The sequence below is a fragment of the Apostichopus japonicus genome, chromosome 13 (assembly GCF_037975245.1).
Source record: "Apostichopus japonicus isolate 1M-3 chromosome 13, ASM3797524v1, whole genome shotgun sequence".
Lineage (NCBI taxonomy): Eukaryota > Metazoa > Echinodermata > Holothuroidea > Aspidochirotida > Stichopodidae > Apostichopus > Apostichopus japonicus.
In genome coordinates, this window is record NC_092573.1 from 16,639,677 (window position 1) to 16,662,447 (window position 22,771).

The 22,771-nt window shown below is 35.1% G+C and overlaps 1 protein-coding gene across 1 annotated transcript in view; it reads left to right on the forward strand.

Moving 5' to 3' along the window:
• Positions 1 to 926: 926 nt before the first annotated feature.
• The window catches only part of LOC139978854 (G-protein coupled receptor 54-like), a 32,442-nt gene continuing 10,597 nt past the window's right edge, over positions 927 to 22,771 (forward strand). Inside the window, exons 1-2 of the mRNA XM_071989384.1 lie at positions 927 to 1,139; positions 2,394 to 2,859. Coding sequence (XP_071845485.1) covers positions 2,500 to 2,859 — 360 coding nt within the window. The 5' untranslated portion in view covers positions 927 to 1,139; positions 2,394 to 2,499. The remainder of the gene's footprint in view (positions 1,140 to 2,393; positions 2,860 to 22,771) is intronic.

Here is a 22,771-nt window from a genome sequence, read left to right on the forward strand (position 1 = left end):
GGACGCTGATTGTATGTCCAGAGGTTCGAACCCGGTAAGGAAGGTCGTAATTTCACTGTGGGCGTTTGACACCTGTATCGAACAATACTAGTTCTGTTTTTGGTGACATATTTTGCCTTACTCTAGAGATCAAACATGATGCTAAAAAACTCGAAAATTGTGATTCCTAAAGCCGGATCTCGAAAGAGAGATACTTTCAACAGACTATATATATATATATATATAGTTATATATATAGTTATATATATAGTTATATATATAGTTATATATATAGTTATATATATAGTTATATATATATATATAGTTATATATATATATAGTTATATATATAGTTATATATATAGTTATATATATAGTTATACATATAGTTACACATATAGTAATATATGTAGTTATAGTCAGATCGTAGTCATTCTTGTACAATGGCCTAATGTAGGGTGCATATACGTCACTTATATTTTCTGCCTGTATATGGACATAACTAGTTGACTTAATCGAACTTTTATGCCTTATTTTGCATTTTGCTTGTTTGACATATGAAATCATTGAAATATTGAGATGTTTATGTAGTAAATCGAGTGAAACTCGTAAAAATGATAAAATGAACTGTGGGTTAGCCTTGTTGAGAGCTTCCGGTGTTTTCATATAATGATCATTGTAAGAGACCTAACATGAGTTCCTAACGTTTGGTTTTCAGGACAATACTGCTTCCTTAACTGCGGACTAAAAAAGCTCGTTACAAAGAAAGCCACTCGTTGTAATTAAGAATGTCACATACATATTGAAATTGGTGTCATAAAAATTCTTTGTCATCATATATTGCAGCAAAACGTCATTTGTTCTGATATGCGCATGTCCCATCATTACAGCAAAACCTGATGTGCATCTTTATCAAAAGTAATCTGTCTTGTGAAGTAATTAAACAATCCGTCCAACCAACGGCGTTGAGTGCTTCTCTGTCTCGGATTGGTTACGAATCTGTGTGCACCATTTCCTGAAACGAGAACAAGCGAGAAACGCCGCGATATGTATGTTCTTCATTTAATCATCGGTTAGACGTAGCAACAGACCAACAGGCAACTTCTTTCGTTGGAGATTGTTCCGCTGCTGTGGTATGAGCTCATTACAAGCGCCATCAGGTAGGTTTAAGTAATAATCTGTATCTGCCTCGAAAATTCTCCAAATGTTGTCCATTGTTGGCATTTTGCTCACTGAGATTCTGAACCTAGGGACATCAAAGACTCATGCGATAAGATCAATAGGGTTTGTTTATACGCTCGATGCTCCGAATAAACGACAGATAGGATATTACTTATTACAGGAAAACTGTTCTTAAAATTTTCCCTTTTCTCAGGACAAGTACAATTAAGAATGAGCGTCTGTTGGCACATATATTTCAATATTCAAAATCGATGGTGCAAAATGTTTGATACAAATTCAATTACCTTGTTTCACGTTGATAACGCTTCAAGTGGTACATCTGGGGTTTACTTTCTGTTATAAATGACACAATAGCAAACATTGGATTATGAATATGTTATTCTCTGTTGAACAAATGTAGTGAATACTAATATTTAAAAGCTTTGTCTTTGTGAGATACATTTCTGCCGATGGCGTGGAGGAATTTGTGGAAACTTTACGATCGTTAATGACTCGTTTGAACTAATTTATATTTTACAACAATGTTTTTTTTTCTTATTTCCATGCATGGAGTCAGAGCGCAGACTGGAAAATTCTACTATCAATAGTAACGAGTTCCAATTTCAAAATATCTTTCGTTGAACGATCCGAAAATCAATTAGTGCAACAGAAACACCACATAGACATTTTAGATTTTGTCTTACAATATGTTTGGGACAGTTTATGTCATAATAACCGGAGCTGCATTCGTTGTCAATAACTTGCGACCATTTTGTACATGACCATAGCGAGAATTAATTTAGTACCATGTCGATATAAATACATTTGCCCTACGTTGCTGGCGCATAGATTCGTACATTTTATGTAGTTCAAGATGCCCAAAGGGATATATGAAACTATATTAAAGAAATACAATCTGAAAAATACTGACCATTCAAGGTTTAGCTAATATTACAGAAGGTAAGTTGTGAGACGCTTAAAACGCAAAAGGTCCCCTCCCCTTTTTTCCCTTCTTCTTCTTCTTATTATTGTTGTTATTGTTTTTTTTGGGGGGGGGAGGGACATGTGCTTATGGTGTCAACACGAATTGCACCTTACCACTTTACAAGGAGTAGCACGAACCTCAAGGAATAGGAAGTGAAATTATTGATGCCAGGGTACTTTAAATGATTAATTTATTGTCCTGTACCTTATGCGTTATTTTCTGTGAAACGGGACCCTTGTTTATAAAACATCTTTCCTTCTTCCAACAGTTGTTACTTGATCCTTTTGGTGATTATTTGATAAATCCGAGCGGAGAATCCGATAAATAATTGACATTCTCAAACATCAAGGAAGCTTTCTATACCACCCGTATACATGATGTCTCTCCAAACCACCGAGTTTTTTGCAACCGTCTTCGATGAAGAGAATACGAAGATGGAATATGAAGTTACTACTATTCCTTCCTCTCCTCAGCCAGAATACCGAATAGCTACTCTTCTTGCTGCTATCATTATGTGTACGATATCGGTTATTGGTTTAATTGGAAACTCATCCGTTTTGTTCATCATACTGAAATATAAAGAAATGCAGAATATAACTAATTACTTTATTGCAAATTTAGCGATCACCGACATCGCTATGTTGACAATCTGTGCTATACCAACCTTACTGTTTTCTAATGCTGTTATACCGCTCACCCCGATCATTTGCAAGACTGTTCAGTACATGCAGTTTGTGAGTATATATCAATTTTTATATCATTCTATTACAAAAAAAATGGTGATTAACTTTTTTTTTGTAGCAGTCGTCATTTTGGAAGAATTAATCATTACAATAAAACTAAATACTAATGTAAACCTGATCAACTTAAATTCATGATACTGGTATTAGCAGAAAATCATGTGACAAAGTAAGTAGCTTCATTCAAAATTCCTTCAATCAGTAATCGAAAATTCTTGTTCGTTCTCTCAAGAGTTTGTGTGACCACTTATAAAATCCTGAAGTACATGTTCTACTAAGTGGTCATGTAGCTTTTGAATAATTTAGAACAGAAATTATACAATTTGTGATTTTTACTATGGCCTTCGTCATACCTAGATCTACTTAACAGTTTAAAGCCGCATGGTTATGTGTAATTACTTCACAGTATCAAACTAATGGAGTTTTCCTAGCCAGAGCACACTGCTTCCTTTGACTAATGAAAGTAAAAATCTATCAAAAGTGTTTGGATATTTTGTTTTGCCGTAATGTCATCTTTCCTAGCGCGATATTTAGGTTAATGAACTCCAATATTGACAAACTCATCAACCCCTGAAGCTTTCAATGATTAATCGAAAAACGATTGGATGCTGGTATTTAATCATTCTAAATGAGACACAATGGTGACACTTACCATGCGTGTCAAATTTCCACTTGTCTACAGGGGTTGTGCAAAATAGCATTGATAAAAGTAGACTTATGGTAAAAATGTTATACTTTTATGAGTCATCTTTATTACAAGATCATTGTCAGATCGTAAGGATATACCGTACTTGATATCTATTACATTGTTTTGTTGTATGAAGAAACCGAGTTGCAATTTCATTGTCATGCCCTCCAAAAAACTCATCTCTCTAAGATGCGAGCCATGCTGGTGTACAGCCGAATCAAACATAATTGGTTGGGAAGTTATAATCATATTACATCCCTTCACGCACGACGATATATATATATATATATATATATATATATATATATATATATATATATATATATATATATATATATATATATATATATATATATATATATATACATATCACTGGATATTTATTAGAACTACTCAAGACTATATTGACGTCTATTCCACGAACATTTCAAACTTTATAAATTGTTCGATCTCAACGCCAGTCCCAACTTGTGGACAACTTCTTTCTTGTCCAGTTCAACTTTCTTTAGACATCATTGTTGAGCTATTTTCGTATCGAGTGGGAATTAAGAGACTGACTATCAAGTAATGTTATATTTTACTATATCAAGCAACTGCATGGCGGTTTCTCAAATAAGACCGTGTATGAGCAACGTAACACCAGCTGGTGAAGAACTGTTTTCATATTGTAATCCTAAGATATAACGGTGAAAGTCTAATTCTTTCACAGGATAATTGATCTCAAACAATTAATAGACACATATATACAAGTAAAAATTATTATAATTATTTTAAAATAAACAGTTCGAAAGAAGTTGATAAAATGAGCAAAAGTTGTCAGCTTCAAGTTAAAAGGGCGCCATAGAGATATGAAAATGTTCTGAAATTAACAAAAGAAACCCGGGAATTCTTCGTATTCTTTTCCGAAAGCGTTGTACAATCAATAACGTGGCATTATACTTTTCGTTGGGAGCTACATGTTAAGTACATGCAGGACATAATGTAAAACCTCTTGTTAACCAAATTGTCATTTTGCCGCTGTAGTTAACATAACTGCAATTATCAATCTTAATTTCTTGAAAGCTTGAACGTCCTTAAGAATCTGAAATTGCTGACTTGAAGTACAGTGTATCCGGACATCGATCAAAGGTCGTTTCTGGGAACAAATAGGCTATACAAGATATAGCCTACATATCTTGGCTGGTAAAACTGTGTGATATATTCCTTCATTGCTATCAAATATATTCGTTGTTTAGAAAACATAGGATGAGACTCATTGTTGGTCAGGCTCATTAAATTCAGCGGTGGTGTCTAATGTCGAATATTTCACAAGCCAATGATACATTCTCTTCTAAAATGGGTGACGGGAAGGAAGGCAATGTATAAATAATGTAAAGAAAACACTTAGGTTCTATAAATTACGCACTCGCCGGCAATCGAGTCTTTTTGAAATATGGGCTAAACTGATCTCCCTACACATGAAATCTGAACACATTCTTTGTTTATAAACATACAAAAAGAAATTAAATATGCTTCCCATAATTTTGACATTATTAATTTAGTTAAAAATTCAGCCATTGTGAAGGGCAACTGTTGATTTTTCTTAAATACTCCTTTTTCTTGTGGATTGCTTGTGCACATTTTTTATTTGATCATGTAAGAACTTTTCGGTTAACCATTTGCTTAAGTTATATATTTACGAATTGCTGTAGCAACAAACCGGACGGAAGAGAATTAGAATTGCTTCCATTTTCCAGATATGTTAAAGAACGTAGAGAAAGGGTAGAAGAAAGGAGATTTATACATATCTGCGCCAACTATTTCAACCACAAGTTTCTGCGTTTTAAAATTTCATGCGTACACACTTTTGACTTTGCCCTTACCATTTACGTTAATCGACTTACTGGTAAAGAATGGGGAAATATTCCGACATTATTTTTATAAACACTCAATGATTGTTACCGTGTGTTCTACTTTTCGCGAAAATAAAATGTCGCGACCGACATATAATGAAATAATGCTGTCTAATTACGTCACAATGGTGAAAACATAACATTCAATGATTTGGATGGCGTTGCAAAATTGTTTCATCCAGGCACTTTCTGTGCGACATACAACTTGAGAGTACTGAATCGATACATTGCAGAGTTCTCGCAATTTTCAATCCAGATGGCCTCTCCTCCGTTGGCTAATTTCTACACTGACTATAATATATACGTTCTTTATTTGAAGAATCGTGACTAGATTATTTCACTTGAGGTTTAAATATACACACAGACACCTACACACAAAAAGTTGAAATGACAGCCTTCATAACAAATGTGTTATTATGTATATTGTATTTAAGTTGATGCTACTCGATTTTACCCTTGTCAAAGAAGAATTCTTAGTTGAGTGTTAAACCTTCCTCGATAATTACACTAAAAATTACCTTCCGTTTTGAAATTTGCTCTGAAATGCACAAGGCATTTACGTCCCCCGTAAATACTCCCTAAAAGAGGCTCAGATGTGTGCACGGGTATTAAGGTGCCAATCAACTGGATGGTGTCTACAATGTGTCCCGAAAATGGTTATAAAGTGATACCCTTTCGAGCACTCTCACTGAACGACTTCTTACAAACAAACGATGTCACTGAGTCCAGTGAATAGCCCAAAACGATTATTAACCATTCAATTCTTAACCATGCAAGGGAATCACATGGGTCTCCAGTTTTAATACTCTAATAGTCGTGCCTATTATCATTTAGGTTTTGACGTCAAAGTCTTAAATCTCTTCCCCAATAAAGGGATGTGCTATGTGAGGATCATACATCATTTCCGGTCCCCTCCCACACACCACCTCCCTGGGAACATGCACATGCATTTACAGTGCGACTGATACGTGTTTACTGCATGTAACATGAACTACCAATATCATCTTTCCTTTTAAGGATTTTTCTGGATAAAGAGCTACCCATCACCAGCAGCCAGATCAGGTTATTGATTGCCTGCCTCTTTTGCGGCGTCTTACTCTGGCGGAAAATAACTATTTTATAGATTGAATCTTAATTGTGAGTGTATTCTTGTACTAAACATTGGTAATTACCAAATCTAAAATATTTAAACGATTGTGTATACCAGCACGCAGTTGCGGCGCCACGCGGATACGGGTGCATTTGCCACTCCAATCATGATGCTTGCTCCCCCATCCCCCCCCCAGCCCCTTCCCTCCCCCAGTCGGCTGCGGTCAAACAATCTGACTCTCGGCGAACAAGAAATACAGTACTGCAGCTTAGGAGCCCTGCTCTCCAAGCCAATAACACAGTACAGTTGTAAGTATAAACAAGTTGCCGCTTTTGTTGGTTTATTTTTCGAGCGATTGCTCAGCTAGTTACTGCAGTCACTCACAAAGAGCCAACTCGGTCTAGAAATCAGTCAAGCTTCCCTCTTGAAGAATGCTGAACGTAAGACCATGATTATATGAGTAACAGTTTTTAAATTCATGCAAAATTTATTGAATTAAAATTTGGTTCATCGATGCAGCATGGGGCGTGTGAGGGGTATAGAGCGTGTTTCCTCTCTCCCTTAATGTTCCGGTGCTGTACGATTTCTACTTTTTCATTTATATTCATTTTCTCTGGTTGTTTGTTATGTTTATGATCGAGAATGACACATGAGGGGGAAACGTTTTCCATTCACCTTGATGATGGAAAACTTAAAGAATTAGCTCAAGTGAACACCTAATGGAGAAATTTGTTATATGGTAACGTTTGTGCATGAATATTATATAGATTCTTTATTACGTTAAAAGAGCCTGCCTCTTACGCGTGTAGTTTTACTGAACACAAATCGTTTGCTTTCCATTTTTAAATGTCACCTTGCTTCATTTGCGGCAATCTACAACCTTTTGTAGCCAAACAAAACTCATGTTAAGGTTCTGAATTTAATAAAAGTACAAAAAAGGTGTATACATTGGATATGCATATTCATGTAGCCTACATACATACAGAACACAATGTGTAAAATAATGTTATGTAGATCACGGGTTATAAAAAATACATGGCATTTTGTTAATATTACACAACATTCAGTAAAAGTATACGTATGCATACGAAAGAGGATTGCCGAAAACTATAGTAAAAGTCCACATAGTCATTTTACATTATTAAAAGTAACTTTTGCCAAAGCGTTAATCAACGGATGCAGAGTTAGATAATGCAACCTAACTAATTGTACCAGTTTGTCAAGTAAAGTCATTTATCGTTACTAAATATACTAGTAATCCACGGCCATACACGCGCAAGCCACATTCACTTCGCTACCACTCGAGCTACAATGGCATGGAAAATCACGTCAGGACTGGGGCCTGGAAGAGTTGATTGACAAATTCGAAGGTAAGTTTAGTTATTCTGTAAGTGAACGTGACAATACTGAGAAATGCTTCTAGACTCACGACTAAATTAAATAGAAGACTGCTTTTGATTCGCTTGCGTAAACGTAGACCTAACGTTAAATGTATACATTAAGTTATATAATAGGCTAGCAGCTGTTTGTCATGGTCAACTCATACTTGTCAGAGAATCACGGACGAACGGAGGATTTATACTGCTACTTAGTGTATTCTATTCGTAAGTTTAGTTACGCCTAGTCCTATAACTTAGTGTATCCTTCTAGTCCCTTTTACATAGTAGGGCTTATACTTAGGCTATACTAGGCAGTACGTTTTAAAATGGCCTTGAGCATTGGCCTATCGTAACGCTAAAACCATTTTTTTTTAGAGTAAACGTATTCATTAGATGCAATTTATTATTACTGGTTTGCCATTTTAGCAGGTAGCAAGTATACCAAGGCTGATGTGGATTGGTGATACAAATAGACCTAACTAAGGCTATAATATGGTAGTGATCTAGCCCTTATCATAGCAGTGTATGCAAATGCAGACAGTTGGAGTGAGTATTTTGAAAGCATTGTATCTTCCCAATACTTCATCCTGCATACTTTTTTTTGAACCAAAATGAAGCCCAGAGAACGATCTTACCAATGATGTATATATTTTTTTGGAGGGGGGGGTGTGGTTATATTGAACATCTTTCCAAACTATTCATTTGAAAGTTTGTTTACGTTTAAAATTCTTAGAAATTTGACCTATGACCTATTCATGTTTCTAAAAATCAACTGGAAGTTAGATCAGCCCAGCAGCCTCATTAATCTTCAGAAGAAGCTAAATACATTACAAAGATACCTTGAAAAGCATTGGTCTATTTAGTGTGGCAGAAATTATGACTGAAATTTCCCCAACAATCCTGAAATATTTGTCAAAATCCAGCAAATTACCGACAAAAGTACTGAGTATACATACTATACAGACACAGACTACACTCTCCTTAAAGAAAAACAACTCATATCTCTGCCATTTTCCAACCAATTTCACCACAATTGGTATCAGAAGAAAGGAAATTTTATAGAAAAATACAAAATAACATAAAAAACAAGATGACAACCCAATTCATTGACGTTTAGTTAATTGCTATTAGACAGAAGAGATGCCATTTGGGACCTAATTTGCATATTTGCATACAGAATGAGCTCAAATTGAATAAAAGTCATGTGCCATGAAATTCTGAACTTCGCACCTGTCCATTGATATATAGGTTCCTGTACAAAATATTCTAAATTATTCTAATATTCTAAATTACATTAAAAGAGACACCCCCCCCCCCCGAAGACTGCATTATTATCTCATGAGTTTACAAGGAGTTAAATATTCTGAATGTTTACCACTTTGAAAATCGAAGCAAGCCAATTATATGTAAATGTGAGTGTCACCATGCCTACCTGTACTTTAGGGCTAACTTTAACTTAAGCTGTGGCTGTATGCAGTTAGCACACTAGATGTCTCATTTTTTCTTTGATTGCTTAAATAATTCGTTTAGTTGGTATAACACTACTGTCTGTGGATATCAAGGAAACTTATGTACATATAATATAGTCAACAAAAACCATAGTGTTTAAACTTGTCTTTTTTTCAGATGGGAAAAACAATGCTGCAATCCATTTGTTACCACATTTGTTTCCTGAGAGACGCAAAGGGGCAAACTATCTGTAAAGGAATCATGTGCAGCCATCGTAGACTTGCATTGTGTAAGTTTGCATGTCCTTGTGCTCACCAAATTTGTAATTATGTCAGTTTGTGTTTTAAATTGACTTCAGGAAGAGTTGTTTCTTTGTCATTACATTTTCAGACCCGTCACATCGGATGACTTGAGGGATTGTTGTTATTGTAAGAGTGTTTAGATTCGTTGTGCTTAATACTCAGCAGTACAATAAAAAATCCAATCAATGTGATGATTGTGTGTTTTACATTGTAAATGTAATATTTAGTACACAAACAGTAACATGAAATTGATATACTGTCATAGCATTCAGTGTCCCAAGAATGCTAATGGTCAGTTTAATGCAAATATGTTTCATGTCACAAACTTCACTATTGTTCCATTTTCTTTCAAGAAGATTATATCGGTTCATTTCATTCTTCATTCTTTATTTGGTCCTGGTTGATTGTTGACTCTTAATTGAAATAAAACTATTATCTCTGCAGCAGATTATGAAAATACTGCTTCTGTATGGGTGACTATAGGAAAGTTTTATCTTTGTCATTTTCGTCATGGCCGACAGTTGATTATGATTTAAGTTTAGCTTTAAAATGATATTTACTATAAACGTTGAAGAGGTGGGGTATTTATGTGAAAAGTGAAGGCAAAATAACTTCAGTGTTAACTGGCTACCACCAAATATTCAAGATCCTTCCTCTTACTTGAGGATGTATAAGTATTGATCCGTTGTGCTTAATAGTATTACATCATAATCATGTCAAAGAGCTGATAGTAAGTTTAATTTGTTGGAACAGTACTACAGTGCTCCATTATATACCAGCATGTTTAAGTCACATGACATAGAAGATTATGTTAACTTGGAATGTTCATGGGTTGATGTTTGTAATTGAACCTAAAGTAACTATGAACAGATCATTTTATGTATCTTTGCAAGAAATTTTAGCTAGTGCTGCTGGTAGAGTTGTATCTTTGTCAAATTTTACAATCAGACAGTTGATTATGTTAATTTTGGTGAGCTTTCAATATCTTACTACATGTCGAGGGAGTTGGTTGAAAAAGTCGACCAAATGCTTTTTGTACATGCATCTCAGAAAATAAAACAATAAATCAGTTAATTTTCGTAAGCATGCACCTTTAAGAGATAGTACCTCTTGTTCATGTTTTTGTTATTACCTTTTGTTTATGTTTTTGTTATATTTTTGTATTATAGGTAAAAGTGGGATATACATTGCTGAAAGATTTCAACCGTTTGAAAGTATGCTATCAATGTGGTTACGACCGCCTAATGTATCTGATGCAAACTGTCATCCATAACTGGACACAAAAGTCAAAATATCATGGCTGTAGTTCACTATTCATGCATCATTGTAGATGTACGGGATACCATCTTAAGTGTTGAAATAAAAGGTTTGAATTCATCGAATGTTCTGAATTATTTGTGTTGTCATTCCTTTTTGTTGTCTCTTAAATGTGCCTTTCTGTGATCGATTTAATAAAAAAAAGTGCATCAATCTGCTTTTAATAATTAACCTAAAACATGTGTAATCGCTTACTGAACGGGTGCTATGTAGAAATCGCTGCAAAATTTTACATAATAATTTTGCAGTTGCGTTACATGCTGATCAAGTCAAACTTTACAAAACAGCAGTAAAGTGATATGTTTTAGTGTTCTTATTCGACATGAAAATCAAGTAAATTTTTACTTAACCTATGTAAACAATTTTCTCAGTGTAAGAAAAAGTATAAGCGGTGATAATTTCAACCTTTTTAAGGACAATTTGATAGAGCAACTTCATGCATAGTCACTAGTTTACACTTTACCCGATCTTATTTCTTTATACATTAAGCCGCAAGCAATTATGTATACCGACATGAAGAAATCATGTTTACAACACTGCCCTGCATACTTTGTCTTCAGTATATATTTTTATGCTGATACTCCGAAGAACTTTTTAAATCTGGTTAGTTCTAGGATGAACCCATGCATATGGATCATCGAGTTATCGAATTGTCTAAGATTGAATATAAGAAGGAAGCTATGATCACCAAGCATACTGACTCATGTTGACACATTTCAAAGACAGTTTTAGTCTCTATAATAAGACCACCAGTGAGCATCCTCTATAACAGAGATATAGTTCACGGCTGTCGCGGCTTGATCCTAACTTACAGAGAGGATTCATGCATTCTTTTAGGCGTTAACACACACAAACACAACTGCCCGGATAAACGTCTCGAAATAGCAAGATCCTTGAATGACAGTGCGCATGCATATACGATCACTAACGTCTAAATTTTATGTTCTCAACGGAAGGGAATAAATCTTATGTAGATCTGTAGAATACAAGAAGTGTCTACAGGCTAGTATTTCATCATTTACATTTTAGTTAACGTTGCAACTGATATGATTACCCTTGCAGACTTAACCTAAGCGAAATGTTCATGTTTTTGATTGCAGTTGTCAAATCAGCGGTTAAGGCACATCTACCGATGGGTTTACTTACCAAAACAATGTGACGAAAGGTATTCACAAACAGCTGGCTATTGAACTAATACAATAACTTTTTGTCACATGTTTGTCCTTCGTATTCACAAGAATTACCTGACATATATGCATTGCCATGTACGTCGCTTTCTTTCAAGTGGGTCGGTGACATTGTAAATGAAATCTGAGTGCCATTTTTGGGTCGGTCCTCAGCAAAAGTGTGCAAATGTGGACCATGAGCAAGTTTTTAGCGGCCTTTCAGAAACAAATGTATTGAAAAAATTTGTTTAGACCCTGTCACTATAGTACCCTAGAAATACTTCTGTTTTTATTCGGTCAGTGCGACTCTAGTTTGGGTCAAAGTCATGACGTATGTAGGGAAGCGCGGAATTTGGTAAATCTCGTTGAAGCGATGATAATGTCAGGCTGTCGGATAGATTCATGCTCGCCTGTTTTTTTTTCGGATAGGAATTGGTAGTGTCCGTGTACATTTATAATAATAATAATACGATTACGAAAGTTTTTATAATTTTCATCAAAGCTTGGTAAATATTAGGATTATACAAATCACTTCTCCGATCTGAATTAATAGTTATGGCTTGATAATGTTCGATAGACCGAGTGTTCCGAATCGTCGGAACCACCCACAGTTTAGACGTAATAATAATAATACGATTACGACTCGAAAGCTTTCCTTTAGTTGACGTTTTAGCGTTTTATCCAGAAATTTCTATATGTTTATGAAATGGCCACGTTTAATCCGACCATTATCACGTCCTTTGCCAAATTTCGAAATTGTGGAATTACTCCTTTTAAATAGGCTTTATTTCACGCACGAATTTGTTTGCCACCATCCTATAGTGCCTTACTACTATAGGCCTACCTAGGAATATAGCTCTATCAATGTTACATATATGGGCTAGGTCAAAGGCGCTCCCAAAGTTGGCCAAACATTGGCCCGACTATTCGTGATTGTCCCATTTTTGCATCGAACAACACTAACAGAGGAACAGCCCAGTCACAAACTGGGCCAAAAACACTAAGTTAAAACTTGAGTTAAAACTTAATAGTTAATCGTATTTGGCTAAACTATACTATTTAACTAAGTTTGCCTAGAAAGCTGAAAATGTCATAATTTATGTAGCAAACTTTAAATCCAACATTTTCTTGTGGGGGTTGCCTTATACCCCTCCTCATGACTCGTTGTGCAACTAAAGAAATATTGTTACCCTATAGCCAGGCAACATATATATAAACGAAAAGACAAGAAGCTAGCCGGGCAACCGTACACTACAAGACACCATCGGTAATGTTGTGGACAAGATTTACTAAAGTATTGACGACCAATTCTACCCTCCCTGATCGACTAGATGGAAAAAGTAATTTAATGAGGATAGCCATTTATTTGGTCGAATAATAAAGCTGGTTTGTCAGTTATTACTTGGTAAATATGGTCAACGAATATTTATTGAATATTGTAAGGTCAGCTACAGCACTGAGTAGAAACTAGGAAAACTCAATTACCTGCGTGTGAATGCGGGTGCGTGTGTGGGTGTTTTTAATGTCGATTTCTCGTTCCGAAACATATGTTATATAACTCTAATGAGCGGCAGTACTCAGAATGTAGTATTTGTGTAACAAAATGTCAGTTAATTCTGAAATAACAGCTCGAAACTTCCGCGCTTGGTCAGTCTAATGTTAGCTTAAGCTCTGGCAGATTCTTGCCGTATCTGAAATCTATCGCGTTGACCAACTACTACCTTTCTATACCATGTGCAGCACTGAATCGCTAGGGGCACTTACCGTGTTATGCAGAGATACGTAGGCCATATTCTTTATATTTTCAGTTATGTTTAAAACCAACCATAGCAATTCGTTTGGCATTCGCTTGGCACTGAACTCGGCGTGAAGTCATGTTAGAGTGCAGTAACATATGTACGGTTTAGTGTACAAAATGTGCCATGTTTATGATTGTTGTACAGTACGATATCCCCACAAAATTGTATCGTTGCCCTAGTCAGTATAACCATGAAAGGTGTATTTTGTTTAGTTGGCGATCTGTCACTGAATGTTCGTAACTAAAACGAAAGAAAGGAAAGAGAAAAAACAGAAGAGCTTGGAAGAAATAAAGTATTGTAGCAATCACAAGAATTCGTGGGCATCCCAAACTAACACAGCATTATTTTGAAGCATACAAACTATCCGTCTAAACTAGTTTGCCCAAAATCAATCACATCTGTTTTGATCAAATGAAAGCGTTATCAATAAGAGAAGAGCATATGAATTTCGTGGGCACCCCCAAAGTAAAATATTCTGCGGTTTATGCTCGCAGCATAGAGTCAATTTCAACAAATCTCATACCCTGAACCCATACCGAAGGACCACCGGAAAGTACGGAATCAAGTGAAATGACACAACGTTTGGAACATTATAGCATGTCACATCCCCGCCTACACCCCTCGATGTCCATATCCGTTGTAACATGTTACATAGTTTTCTTTTTAAGGCTACAGTAATAACGTGCTATAGCCTTCTTCTAATAAGCTTGTATTTAATGTATATGTAATTTACAGAAAACAATTAATTGCGCATAATTGTAAATGATGTGAAACGATGTCAAGCTTATGCTACATTGATTAAATGCCGTAATGCTGCTAACATGTCAGCAATCATCTCATTAAAATTTACAATTACGGATGTTCAAAGCGTTCGATTTACTCTAACGTGCAAGGAATTACTCCACACTGATCCATTTGTGATGCAGAATCTAAACAAAATACACACTAGAGTGTATTGATGCAGATAATTCAGTTCATGTAAGATAATTTCTGCACCGCCCTTGTGTCGACTGCAGGTTCACCTAGTCGATAATAATGTGCTTATAAATAATGTACATAGATACTGAATATACAAATGCTTCAAGAGCTTTAAGAAGAGAAGCATGTTAATAACTGATATCTTCATTCTAATTAGTGATAGTGATGCATCATGGTAGTCTCTCTGAATCACTAACTTGTCGCGGCCAGCCAGTGAAATGATTTTGCTCGGAGTGTCACCCTTCACTAGACCTTCACCCATTGTTGCGATGTTTCAATGTAAAGGGATTGAGACTGTAAGTTCGAAACCAGAGTTAACTTGATAAATGTTCAGACTTGAAGGGCCAGGTTTTACAGGTATCATTAAATCTCGTTTTGATGGATACAAAGGCAAGCGTATAGAATGTAAGACTTATTGACTGAGGTCGCAGTAATATTTGGGCATTCCTCCAGTTGTTGGACTACTTTCCTATGATGTATTGGTAACAACAGTGATTTTATGTGAACCTCTCAAAATTTTAACTCGATGGTTCGTCACAACGTTACAACAGATAGTACGGAAGTATACACAGGGCATTTTCATAAACTTACTGACTTCCTGAACATGTTCAGAAACAAACACAATGAGTTGTTTACGCAAGAGTGTGATTGCTTGGCATTCTAGATTTCAGTTCGCTGTGGAACAAGCATGTACATTATGATTGTACACCGCGGACTATAAGCAACTGCAGCTGATTCTTAAATCACGTAAACTACCTTTCACTGACTAAAAGGCATGACTTATCGTTTATCTCATGGTCGATATAGATCGTAAACTTCCGTTGAAGGTTGCGGAGCCTCTTCATGAATCAGACACCCATCAAAGTTAAATTGCAATTTCAGGCTCCTCTATCCACGATGTGTTTGAAATCGATGTTTGCTGTAAAAATGAAAGGAAAATCAGACCTCTTAGCAAAGTAATAAACAATTGGAAGGTAAGTTGACGAGATCAGTGGCAACTCACGAAAGCTTTTAAATGTATTAACATAAAATGAGCGACTTTGCTAGCAATTCAGTGTTTTCATTACTAATCTTCGAATATTTCAAATAATAACAATACTGTTTTTTTGTAATGAACATTCGATCACGGTTCCTTTTTTTAGGGAATGTTATTTTAATATGCGGAATGAAATATATGCTACTTTCATTTAAATATATCTGGAGATACATCTATTAAATTGTATTGAATTTATTGAGATCAATTCTAGAAAGTTATTTTGAAAGTTGATTGGTCCAATGACTCTTATGTTATTTAAACTAATTTGTGAGTTTTTTTTATATATTTGGTGCAACCATCATTTCATAATTTGAAAGAAATGATTTTGTTTGAGTCTTTAAGAGTTCGGCGTTGTTCGTGGCGAGTGGATAAGGACAAACTGCACCATAGAAACGTATTATCCAAGAAAGGTTTTATACATATATTTTTTTTAAATTAAAGAATCGTTACATGCAATTAATGACTGTGGAAGCATTCGTTCTTTGTAGTCATGCATCCCCTTTAACGGAGAGTAGTTTTGTATCACCTTCGCAACAGCGTTGCCCACTATCCACTTATGTGCAGATAAGTCAGTTACAACCATTTTGTTCAGTGCAAATTCAAATTTATATATATATATATATATATATATATATATATATATATATATATATAGGGACGGAATCAATAGCTTTTGTGGTACCGGTACATCACTTCAACTGTTTTCAAATGAATTTAACCGCAAGGAGTTATTCACAGGATTTATTCAAATATTTACGGCTGCATACCTTTGAAATGAAGCCGTGAACACGTTGCCAGTGGTTACGATCTTGCAGCAAACAAATATTAAATGAAATTACATGACTGCAAGTGCTACTGCGCTACAATTGATCATATTATAGATATGTCGTCCACAGTCGTCTGGAAAAATTCATTTCAAGTCAAAGACATATTCACATATGTACGTACTATACAAAGGACACACGAAATGTATAAGAGACAGTATCATGGTTGAGCCTTGAGTTAGCCTCTCATGATCATGAATGATGGATCAAGATAGCACCTGCTATAATCAGTGGAGCAAGACAAACGACCTCATCATGATTGTCGCAACCTGTTGATTAAACTTTAATGTACATCTATAGACTATACTTGAATTTTAGAACTTTTTTCTTCAATTTTCCAGCAACGTCCAATGTCAAGCTGTAGTATTGCGCCAGACCAACCGTAACTTGTTTTCATTAAAATTTACCTTAATTTAATACCTTTACTTGGAAACGTTAAGGAAAGTAAAGTTTTATTCAACCATAGAAATATATCAAAGTCATGAGGGGTTTTCCTTAGCGATTAAATGCAACATTTTCTAAACGTCGTCTCCATCCCCCGCACCAACCCCCTCACTTCTTTGCAGCTACAAATGTTCTACAGCAAGAGTGAGTAACATAGATACAGTCAATGTTAACAGCCATCATCACCTTACATTTTAACGACATGCCATCCATTTTTTGTTTAATGTTACTGTTTATTGGTTTAGTAGTTATCTTAGTTCTTTCCGTTTTTGTACACGTTAAATGCTACTGTTACAAATTAAAACTCTTGCTTGGGCGCTGTCTGTTTCAATTAAATCTTAAGATTTATCGATCATTCATCGTGGATACTCTATTACTTCCTAATTTTGTTCTTTATATAGATTTACGTGAGTCGATTTCTCAGTTGAATTAACAGTGTTTTTTTTTTATAATCATCAAATTTTTTAAAGTACTTGTCAAATCAAGAATGGATAAAGTGGATTCCATGAAGTTGTCAAGGGCATGAATATGCCACTAATTTTCTATGAGTCGCACTTAACCGACCCACCTGCGATCCACTCTTTCTTTATTTGCTTTATTGATTCAATTATATTAAAACCATCGCGATAAAGAATGTTTATTTCAAGTGTGCTTTATGTGGCCTTAAAAGATTGTTAGGAAAGTCTGTAGTTTTAAATTTAATTTAGCTGCACAAGAGTGAGCTGCGAATCCCCAAAGGTTGAATAATCACAAGGACATTGCATGCATTGACTTTGTGTCTTTACTTTCACTGAAAGTGGTCAAGAGAAAACATTTATTGTTGATTTAAGGACAAATGCATATCTCTCTACTTTTCATTCTGAAAAGATATAGCAAATATGAAAGATACCTTTAAAGTGATGTATTGCTTACATATAGATGTATTTATTAAGCAATGGAAATGTTTCTCAAAATGCACTTTCAAACTGAATTCCTACGAAAATAAAGTATGAAATACGATGCCTCCTGTTTGTAGATATGCATGTGTGCATTGCCAGTAAATCTCTAATGAGATGGGAGATTCCAAATGCATAATCTTATATTTGGAAATTTGTATTTCGTCTCCACTGTTAGCCTACAGATTTTGAGGATTATGTCCTTATATAAAATATCGTGAAATGGACAACAAAGAAGTCAGATATGATAACATGTAGCATATTTATCAATTTATCAATACTTTCAATGTGTTCATTTCACTGTATCGAATAATACTAGTTCTATGATGTGACGTATTTGCTATACTCCAGAGATCTATCATGAAGCTATCCGACTCGGAAGTCATTTGTGCATCCTAACATCGGTTCACGGAACAGATTATGTGTGTCTTACTTTGGTTGGGGGGGGGGGTGGCCTGGACATGAGAGTAAGTACTACATGTGTAGCATTTCAACCTTGTGTCAGGTTGGATTTTTGAAGGCCTTTGGGAAGATGAGCTACGGTTAACCATATAACCCTGTTCAAATTACGTTTCCCATAAAATCATGACACATACATTTACGTTATGGGGAAGTTATAGCAAAACGTTCGATATGACATGAAAACGGGCTAGACATACCAGTCAAGAATTAACTGCATAACAATTATACAAGTCAAATTCAAAACGATTTCAATTCAACGCGGCGATATTAAGATAAAGCCCAATCTAGATCAGCAGTTGGAGCTACCAAATCACGAATAGGCAAATTCGTTTGAAGAGCACACTTGTGTAAAGGATGCTAGGCATTTCAGTTTTTATTATTCTAACAAACGAATCATCGATATGAAGTGGAGAAGTTGAGACAGCTATGAAGCATCTCCAAATCTGAAGTGTTTATTGAGTGTGTTCTGCCGTTTTGGGTATAATATCTGCATGAAATGCAATCATTCATCCTGCTTGAATAATCTGAATATCCGAGGGGAAATTGGATGCTGCTTTACATGTTATGCAGCCGTTGACCCCTTCTTAGTGTATATTTCACGTGTTGTAATACAAGCTGTAAGTTGTATAAATCAAGCTAACGATTCTCAACCAAATTATCAGACACATGTTATTATTTGCATACCAGTTATACATTTTATTTCAAGAAAATGAACTTGCGCTTTCCTTGCCTGAGAATATGAAAATATTCAATGCAAGGTAGTATATGAAACGCTTCATATAGCTTACTGTCTAAGAGTAAAAAGTTAACATAGGTTTAATATAGCCTATTTGTAGGTTGTGAGACGTTTGCCTGCAGTTTTGAGAAATACATGGACAAATACAAAGTTAAGACTTGAAGATAAGATAAGAGTGATAGATCTAGATTGTTTACAAATTTGCATGCAATCAGGGTGTAGGAAGCTTCCAAAAAGTGGGGGTGGCACAACATCAGGGGGGCCCCAGTGCCCCCCCCCCCCCCGCTCCTACCCCCTGCATGCAATATACATCGACCTCTCGATACAATCAGTATGTGCTATTTCGTGAAATGTACTACAGAATTAATGTTAACGTGTATGACTTTTCACTTGACATTGTATAAGAACAATGATATATATTGCTTATAATCATTCCTCCTAGTATAGGCATTTAGCTATATATAGCGTCAATCATCATGTTCAGCAAAGTCTAGCAACTATTGAATTCTAATTGCTTAATTAATTACTAAATGTTTATAGTGACTTTATCGTAAAATGTGTGCATAAAATATGAAATTGGGTAAACGAAATGTAAATCTCATTAATGCGATAGGTTCAAACCAAAATCCAAACGTTTCTCAGATTTAAAGATTTTTTAACATGTAGACATTTTGTTGATGTTATTTTGGATATGCTGATATTATTGAAACATGAAATGGTTATATTAATATTGGCATGGTGATGTTACTTACTGATTCCAATTTTGGGTACCTTTGTTAATAAGGTGGTGTTCCGTAGGAGTTGACTTAAATAATACAATATACGATGCACTAATCACCCAATTGAGACAATTTTCTACATATTTTACTTTCACGTCATGCTTCAACGCATATATACTCGCAGTACGAGTAGCACAGATATAACGGTTTCTATTTGATAAACTGTTCAATGCTTTGAAGCTTCGTATATAAGAGGATAATATAGAATGATATTAGCATTGGAAAATTATCCCAACTGAAGTATGACAAAGGTTACATAAAGTCAAACAATAATATGCTTGGTTCTGACCCTAAACCAGCCTAACCCTATCTAATGGTAGCAATTAGTGCAATTATTATAACAGTGTTGATTATCAAAATGAGTCATATACACATCTCAAGGAAACGCATTCGATCTATGAATCTTATGTTCCTTAGACGTTACATGCTACAGTGTGATTTTTGTTGCTTAATTTCATAATACGTTGACACAGTTTATGTTATAAACACATGACTATCGATTGTTTTCTGATGAAACAATTACAATGTTTCTATCAAATCTTCCTGAGATCGCAGAAAACCGACTGTCTGATCATTTTAAAACGAGAAGATTGCATTGACTGATTCGCTATTCTCGAAAATTAATATTAGGGAACCCACTTTGAGTGAAAATAGTGCATTTATTTTGAAGACATCTTGACTCCAATTAGATCGAAAATGTTTATATGAACACAGGTTGCATATTTTGATATTACTTAAGCACTTTTCTTACGAGGCTCTCCATGATTATGTCTAGGCATATATGTTAGACAAAGGAGGTTAGTTTTTTACTTAATTGCTTTAGGCAAAAAATTAATTTTGATATTTTGCCACTATTGAAACACACTGCTATCGGCACGCGTTGTAGTTTTATACCACTTTGGATTGTTGAGGAATGACCCTTAAAGCACGTGAGGCTGGCCAATTTAAGTGATTGGACTATCGAATGAAACACACCGGCCATTAGATTAGTTCCGCAGATGCAAAACAATTACTCAATAGGAGAGCAAGAGTGTTCAAACCTAAACTACTATACGTTTAACGTATAACAAATTTAAAATAGGACACTTGATGTTGAATATCATCCAATGGTGCTCTGTTCTTCGTAGTATTTAACAGAACATGTTTTGAATGCAACATTAGAATTACTAAAACAATTGATTAGCATCTACATGTAGTCCTACACTATAAGGATACCACATATGACAGCCAGGTATGTTTTATGCAAGTATATGATTCACCATACGACAGACAGGTATGTGCATATAAGTACATAATGAATACATGATGCACTATATGACAGCCAGGTGTGCATATATAAGTACATGATGCACCATACGGCAGCCAGGTATGTGTATATAAGCACATAATAAAAACATGATGCACCATATGAAAGCCAGTTATGTGTATATAAGTACATATAAATACATGATGCACCATATGACAGCCAGTTATGTGTATATAAGTACATAATAAAAACATGATGCACCATATGACAGCCAGGTGTGCATATATAAGTACATGATGCACCATACGACAGCCAGGTATGTGTATATAAGCACATAATAAATACATGATGCACCATATGACAGCCAGTTATGTGTATATAAGTACATAATAAATACATGATGCACCATATGACAGCCAGGTATGTGTATATAAGTACATAATAAATACATGATGCACCATACGACAGCCAGGTATGTGTATATAAGCACATAATAAATACATGATGCACCATATGACAGCCAGTTATGTGTATATAAGTACATAATAAATACATGATGCACCATATGACAGCCAGGTATGTGTATATAAGTACATAATAAATACATGATGCACCATACGACAGCCAGTTATGTGTATATAAGTACATAATAAATACATGATGCACCATATGACAGCCAGTTATGTGTATATAAGTACATAATAAAAACATGATGCACCATATGACAGCCAGGTGTGCATATATAAGTACATGATGCACCATACGACAGCCAGGTATGTGTATATAAGCACATAATAAATACATGATGCACCATATGACAGCCAGTTATGTGTATATAAGTACATAATAAAAACATGATGCACCATATGACAGCCAGGTGTGCATATATAAGTACATGATGCACCATACGACAGCCAGGTATGTGTATATAAGCACATAATAAATACATGATGCACCATATGACAGCCAGTTATGTGTATATAAGTACATAATAAATACATGATGCACCATATGACAGCCAGGTGTGCATATATAAGTACATGATGCACCATATGACATCCATGTATGTACATAAGTACATGATGCACCATATGACAGCCGGGTATGTGTATATGATGCACAATATTACCGCCAAGATGCAGAGCATATGAATGAATTAATGAACATAATTAACGTTTGATGTTGGGATTAAAATTGTTTGATATAGTCCTTGAATAAGTTCATGTAACATATATCACTTGTAATAAATAAATATGTTGCCAGTTAAAAAAATCACCTTTCTAATTTTGAGTGCCTTTCCGATTGAACTTATTCTCATAGTTCAAAGAAAACTTTAGATGAAATTACAAGTTTTTCTTTACTAACTTTCTCATTTTCTCAATCA